The following is a 7,203-nucleotide window of genomic DNA, read 5'->3' on the forward strand; positions in this document are numbered from 1 at the left end:
CTTTTATTCAGAACAAGATTCTGTTTCGATCTCATGGTAGCATTAGAAAAATGCAAGGCGATGCCCAAGCCACTGCTCATGCTGAGCGGGTTTGCATTCCTTCGCAGTCTGCAGTCTGTGTGTGTGTGTGTGTGTGTGTGTGTGTGTGTGTCTGCAGTCTGTGTGTGTGTGGTTTTTCTAATCTTGGAAGGGAAAAAATAAAGCAAATGTACTTTGTTCTGAAAATTTTGTGTATTCGACTTAATACATGGAGAGAATCTTGCTATTCTGTCCCCAAATTGCTCATTTGTATAATAATAGTAAAAAGAATTTACAGCTCTTCATTATATTTAAGACCATTTTATTAGGCCTGTACATTTCACAGTGGATGTCTGTATTAGAAAGAGAGGGTCGTATTTAACCTTTTTGACCTCATTAGATTAGTTGATCCTATTAAAATCATCTCTCTCCTACTATTAAATATGTTTTAATTTTATTTTGGATGAGGTAGCTCACGCTGAACTAATGCTCAGTACTTTTGCTATCATGCTCACCTAATATGGCAAGATAACACTGGTTTGATTACTCGGTTTGGTATGGATCTTTTTGGCCTCTTTATGACAAAGTATTAGAGATACCTAGGATGTTTGGACACAGGCTGTGGTTTGACTCCCAAGTCATAGGTGGATAGCGCATGGTGAGGAAACTACCAGTCCATTGGACGTTAAGTGTGACTTGGACATATGAAAGTCTTATAGGTGTAGTACATTGCTGAATTGCAATAAAATTTAACTTTTAACATGAGAAATATCATTAATGTGCTAGTTTCAAAGCCTCTAACTGTAATTTGGCTAATCATCTTTTCCTCTTTGCCTAACTGTGGATATGTATAACTCCTTGGTGTCTGGTTTCAAGTGAAATTCATTAGAAGCATGACTTTCATTATCTTCAATATATGCTGTAGCAATTAAGAATATTACATTATCTATACAAGGGTTTTTTTTAAGCATTTTGAAAATAAGTGATTCCTTTTCCCAAACTCATAATGGCAACGAACCCTGAAATTGAACACATTCTCCGATATTCTCTAGTAATGCTTGTTGAGGATGTGCATGTGAAGTATTACATTTCTTACCTAGACTAATCTTTCTCTTGTTTTGGGAAAGACTTGGTTTGCCTCAAACTTTTAATATTAATCTACTATTCCTTCTATACTGTGTTCTTTAGCCCTTCTTTCCTATGTTGGACCTTCTATGAAGACCTTCTATACTACTTAAGGAGTATATGAGGTTTATAACATTACTCCCAATGGATTAATGAATGGATCTAACGGGGACTGTTAGCCTTCATTTTTGTGTATTCTTCTTTACAGGATCCATTCTTGAAGCCTGATTATCTGTAGATTAAAGTATCCCCTTTTGTTTAGTGGACAAGTAGTCTTAATGTTAGTATATCATCTGCATTTTGAATGAGCATCGGATAGTAAGTGTGTTTATCCCCATCCCCCTTCACATCCTGTGATTTGGGGTAATGTGTGTAGCTGGAAATACAAGCCCAGTTCACATCAAAAGGAGAGAATGCCTGTGTAGTTGTATGTATTAAAACAGTTTCTGCAGAGTGGACCAGAATGGGGTCCAGCTGTCCAAAAACTGACTTTTAGATATGACCTAAACTCACTTTCTGCGTTATATCTTGTTCTGTATACATCTGTTCAATGAACACCTGCCCCAGTGTAGCCTTGTTGCAAGCAATTTTTGTCAGTCAGATGGTACCATCACTGGAAGAGAAGCCAACTCCGTAATCAGGGAATGGGGAAAACAAGAAGGCAAAGGAACTAATGCAGGTCTTGGAGAGCATCTGTGAGTACATATACATACACACACATACGGTCATGTGTCTATTAGCTTTTTTTCATGTCTTAGAATAACTTTTGATCATAATAGTTATTTAACAAAATTTGATGGAAATCTCAAAGTGTTAAGTTCTAGAAAATACAGTTAGTGTGCTCTATGTACCATGTGCCCAACCTTTCTTTTTTTGCGAGAGGATACATGCAGAAAACTAGAAGTTGTCATGAATGTTGATCATGTAACTATCTGATTCTTCAAATGTAAGGTTAAGTGAGAAAATACCTCTGTTCTCCATCTCTGAGACTCTGACCATAGCTACATCTGTAGCACGCATACACACCTGAGCATTATTACCTATATTGCCTGTCTCCTGCTTGTGTATCCCATCTTTGCTGATGGTGTGGCCAAACTTGGCAGATGCTGTGTTGGTCTCAGACCTAGAATTACTGGGAGGAGGGGTTGTATTGAGGCAGAGGCAAAAGTATGGCTTCTTCCCTCTCGTTTCACTTGCTGTTTAAATGATTTGAAGTGCATACTGATATAGCAGAGCCCGGTATAATCTTCGTTCCTTAGATATTGCTCTGCTTATCTCCACCTGAAACTGATTCTATCTGCCTTACTGTATGTTTCATCTAGTTTCTAGAGTTAGGTGAATCAGTAAATAAAAGCGAGTGGAGTTAATTTTAATAATGCTTTTGTAACTTTTCTGCTGCCTATGTCCTGAATGTTTTATATGTCAGTTATGTGATATGTCTTCGGGTGTGTGATTTTTTCCTGTTTTTTTAGAGAGCTACCCTCTCTTCTCTCAAGTATAGCCAGAGAGACTTGCTTATTCTGACCTGCCTTTGAGCAATGGCTAATGTTTGCTTTGACAAATTTTTGTTTTGAAGCAGATGGATACAAAAGCAGTTTTCTCAGCCTGGGAACAGTGGATCAAGTTAGGACTAGCCTGAAATTGATGGGTTTTACCCTGTGTCAATCTGTATGAGATCATCACTGGATGTTTTATAAAAACAGGGAAAAAATAGCAAGGAGTTTGATCATTACGTAGAAATATTTCAGTTCCCCTCTTCTGACCAGTCTGTGTTGGAGAATTATTTTGTTTGGGGTTTTTGTTTGCTTGCTTTAAACAAAAGCAGAATAAAAAGCTTTAAGATCTATCTTGGTGAAAGCACTCAGGTCTTCCTGAGCTGACAAGAATTACGCAGCACTTCACAATTCGCGTTGTCCTCAGGCAGACTGGGAGACTGCTTTGCAAGGCCCGGGCTCCATCTGTGCCATGCTCGGACTAGATGGCGCTGTTGACCTGAGACTCGACCAGACTGGGAGTTTTGAAGTGGTGAACTCAATGCCCACTGCCAGGCATGCAGCGCTTATGCAAAATGCCAGGCCTGTGTCTCTAGGAAACAGGCCACCTTTTCCCTTCTCTGGTTTTATTAGATCTGCTCATCCTAATTCCTCTGCAAGGTCTCTACAAGGATGGCCAGTGGGGGCAGACGTGGATGGAGCTATGAGGTAAACGTGATTTCAGAAAAGCATTTATTTCATCACTGATGGTCTTGAATCTTTCTAATTTCCTGCAAGTGGAAGGAGCAAAAAACAGAGGACTTGGTAAGTAAAGTGTGTTGAGCAACTGTTGGCTTCACAGCACTTTTCCATATGTCAGGTCTGAGGTAATTTGATAGATGATAATGCTTATTAGTGTTGGTGAGGAGAGTTTGAGTGCTAGTCAGGCTAATGTTTGTCCATTGGCTGACTGGTCTCAGCACACTGTGTCTAGAAATGTACTTACTTTATAACTGGTGATGACTTGGAAAGCGCTTACCTTTTATTAGAGAAGTACTAGAAGCATTAGATGTCAGATTGCTGCACCAAACAGGTCTCTGTCTAAAAAGAATTTCGTGTGGAAGAAAGATTTTTTTTCTTTTTCTGTTAACTCAAGAACATATATTCATTAATGAAACATATTATGTTCAGCCCTGAAATAAACAGAAACAGTTCTTAGGTCAGTTCAGTGACAGTGGTATTTTAAGATAAAGATCCAACAACATTTAAAATATAATCAAGGAATCTGATGTTTATTTCAGAAAAGATTTTCAACCAGTGGCGTAAAAAGACTTAGACAAGGAGTATAAATTACATGAGAGGTTCTCTTGGAAAAATTACTCAAGATTTCATCTCTGCTTGAGATAAGCCATATGCTTGTGCTGGTCCTGCTCCCACTGAAAGTCACAGTTAAATTGCCAAACTTAATGTTGATTATTGAAGCTGTGTTTTGTGTTGATCCCCACAACCTGATTAGTAACTTGGAAAACTCTTGGATGCTAAGACGGAAAGTGTAAATACAAAAGTCTGAGCGATTAATCTCAATGAAAAACAGTTGTTCAAGACTTGATAGGCATATGGAAATGAGCAGGACTTGAAGCTGAAGCTCTGAGTCATTATATGTATGCAAAGCTTTGGACTAACTAAATATTTGAAAGTATTCTTTCACTTGACTGTCTTCTCCTTTCCCTTTTGCCTTTCTAGCATTATGTTTTTTTCCCACTATGTTGTTTTTAGCTTCTGTCACAAACACTTCTTGTGCCTTCTCAGTTGTATTACATCTTGGGTTAGTGTGGTGCACTGTTACCCAGCCACAGCAGACCCACTAGTTCTCACAATATTCAAGTAGAAATGAAATAGCAATCTAGATTTCCTCAACTAAATGTTTGCTTATAATTATTTAATAAAATTTAACAGGGAATATAAAGCATAAAGCAGTTCTTATCCCAGATTTTCAGACAAGTGTGTTCAACTCTACTGAGGAGATCAGGTACACAATTTCTGGAGCAGTTTTTACATCAGAATGTCTGATATGAGGAAGACTGTGTGATGGCTTAGTCTAGACCTTCATGTGAGGCAGCTTCAAGCCATATTTAAAGTGGAGAACTAGGGAGAATCGTGGATCTTGTCCGTATCACACAGTTTCTTTGGATAACCAGGCTGTATTCACAGTAGTGTTATAGTCCTGGTGGTCTAAAAAGTTCGGAGATCAATTTGCAGGAAGAAGTACTAGCTTTTACAAGATTATAACAAGCAGAAAAAAAGCAAACATTTTCAGATGTGCAAACCTTTCTCCAAGTATAAAACATAGAGCCCACCCTCACAAAAGCATCTGCGAAACATAACTGAACGGGACTTTGGTCCACACAGCACTGAGAAAATGTAGTTCAAGACTAAAATGCTGTATAGTACCTAAATAAGCAAAAACTTTGCTATTGTTTTTTTTGTTGTTGTTGTGGGTTTTTTTTTTTAGGATCAGTGTGTATAATCTATGAGGATATCCTGTTTACATATGCTTCTTGTCAAGATTTGCAAGTAGCTATTCCCCTGCCACTAAAATTCTGTGATTTTCTTTTTTTCAGCTATTTAGGGGGGAAAAAAAATGGGGGTTTCTTCTTGCTGGGTTGCCTCTAGTATTTTTTCTTTCATCATACTTATTTAAATTTTTAAGGCTCAACTTCAGCAACTTTTAGCTTCTCTCTACCAGCATCAAGATCCTACTACCCAGTAGTGGCCATTATGCTCTGATCTTCATGTCTCACTGTGACTTTGCAGTTTAATAGAAATAATTACATTAAAGAAGGCTGTCAAAAGATGTCCGAGCTGAAATCTAAGCCTCTATCTGTTTTGTGTCTGTAAAGAGATATGTTAATGGCAATTCATCATAATCAAAAGTATTGTATGTTAAATTATAGTTAAGAACCTTCACAAAGCATTCTAAGATTTATGTATAAGGAAAGATTTCATTAACTAAGATAAATTTAATATTTGTCCTGTTTATTTTCAGAGCTGTCTATTGATCTTTTGATCCAGCTCAGGCATTCCTAAATATTTGTTGTTGGTAGCACTGGGTGGTAGTGAGACAGGCTGGCAGCTTCCAGCTTTAAAATGAGCTGTGTGTTGCTGCAGTTTATCTGTTAGTTTTACAGAAGTAAATCAGGTGCTTTGCTTTTGCTGTGTTTCAGAATGCCTTGGTGGTTCAGGTATATGGCTCTTCTGTTTGGTGTCTCTTACTAGTTTCCCACTACATTCTTTTATAGTTAGATTTTGTCTGTCATCATGTCTCATAGCAGTATGAGTTTTAGTCAAATGGATATTGGTCAAGTTCCTCGAGAGAAATCTTGAGTGGAAAGTGCTAGAAGTGTTTAACAGCTTTTACGATAGTTCATATTTATGTGCTTTGATGGGAAACTGCTTCTCTGTTTGTTTAGGACAATTGTTTGTAAAGACACCTTGACATCCCTAAATGGAGAATGCTGTGGATGTGTGAATTTTCATCGTAAATATGATTGTTTAGTCACAAAATCATAGAAACTGTCAAAGTCTTAATTTCTTATTACTTTCTCTTGGTAAGAGGAGGCTGGAGATATAGTGTGGTGCTGAAGAATTCTTCGAGTGTTTAATGAGCAGCTTTATGCATTTATGGAGGAGTTTGACTAAGGCTGAAAACATCCATGACATACAATAGGTTGTTTCTCATTGGATTTTAAAGGAGAAAAACTTTGATCATTTCAAAAGCAATGAAGCCTGATGCTCCAGGGAGAAAGGAAAGTGGTAATTTATAGCTACCATTAAGGAAACAAAGACAAAGACTGAGGGGAAGGTTTCACTCTGAAGATTTACTAATGTGTATAAACCCCTCTTAGGACTAGAAATAGCTTGGTATTTCTCACAGAACAAAACAAAAGAGAAAAGAAGGCAAAATGGGGATGGGGGGGAAGGGAGGGAGGAGTGGAAAAGAATAGTGCTTGCCTTCATTTGCACCCTGAAAGGGCTAAGCAGCACTTAGTAAATTATAATTTCAGCAAATACTGACTGCGCCACTTTTACCTGCCGTAGGAGCCAGCCCAGAGCAATGCCGTCGGGGAAGGGAGCGGGCCTGGGGCCCAGGGTGGGAGGTGTGTGCCGGTAGGGTCCCGCAGGCGGGCCTCCAGCCTCCGCAGCGCGGGGTGTCAGTGCTAGCTAAAAATCGCAGTACTGTGTTTTTGAAGAAAGGCAAGGCTCGAGGTCCGTGACAGTGTGCAGACACATGCGCGCTCTGCTTGCGGGGTCTCTGCATGGGCTCGTCCCTGCTAGAAAGAGACCGTGTGGGCCATTTCGGAAACGGGAGCAGCGGTCCCGATACACGCGCCGCCGCCTGCGTGCGAGGTACCCTTCTGCCTCTTCAGGAAAGAGCCGGCTCCGTAGGAGAGCCGCGCGGCGGCGGCGCGCAGGTGTTGCAGCGTCTGCGCAGGGGCGGGGCGCACTTGCGCCGCGGTCTGTGGCGGGTTTTGATGTGGGCCGGGCTGGGAGCGGCGGCAGGGGCTGGGCCGCGGGGCGGGGGTTCCCG

General features: G+C 39.9%; 1 protein-coding gene across 1 annotated transcript in view; it reads left to right on the forward strand.

Annotated features, from left to right (window-relative positions):
- Positions 1–3,339: 3,339 nt before the first annotated feature.
- SCUBE2 (signal peptide, CUB domain and EGF like domain containing 2) overlaps positions 3,340–7,203 on the forward strand; it is a 48,769-nt gene continuing 44,905 nt past the window's right edge. The window contains 1 exon segment of the mRNA XM_026070672.1: positions 3,340–3,344. Within this exon segment, the coding sequence (XP_025926457.1) occupies positions 3,340–3,344 (5 nt within the window).

Source organism: Apteryx rowi, unplaced genomic scaffold (genome assembly GCF_003343035.1).
Source record: "Apteryx rowi isolate R43461 unplaced genomic scaffold, aptRow1 scaffold_107, whole genome shotgun sequence".
Classification (NCBI taxonomy): Eukaryota; Metazoa; Chordata; class Aves; order Apterygiformes; family Apterygidae; genus Apteryx; species Apteryx rowi.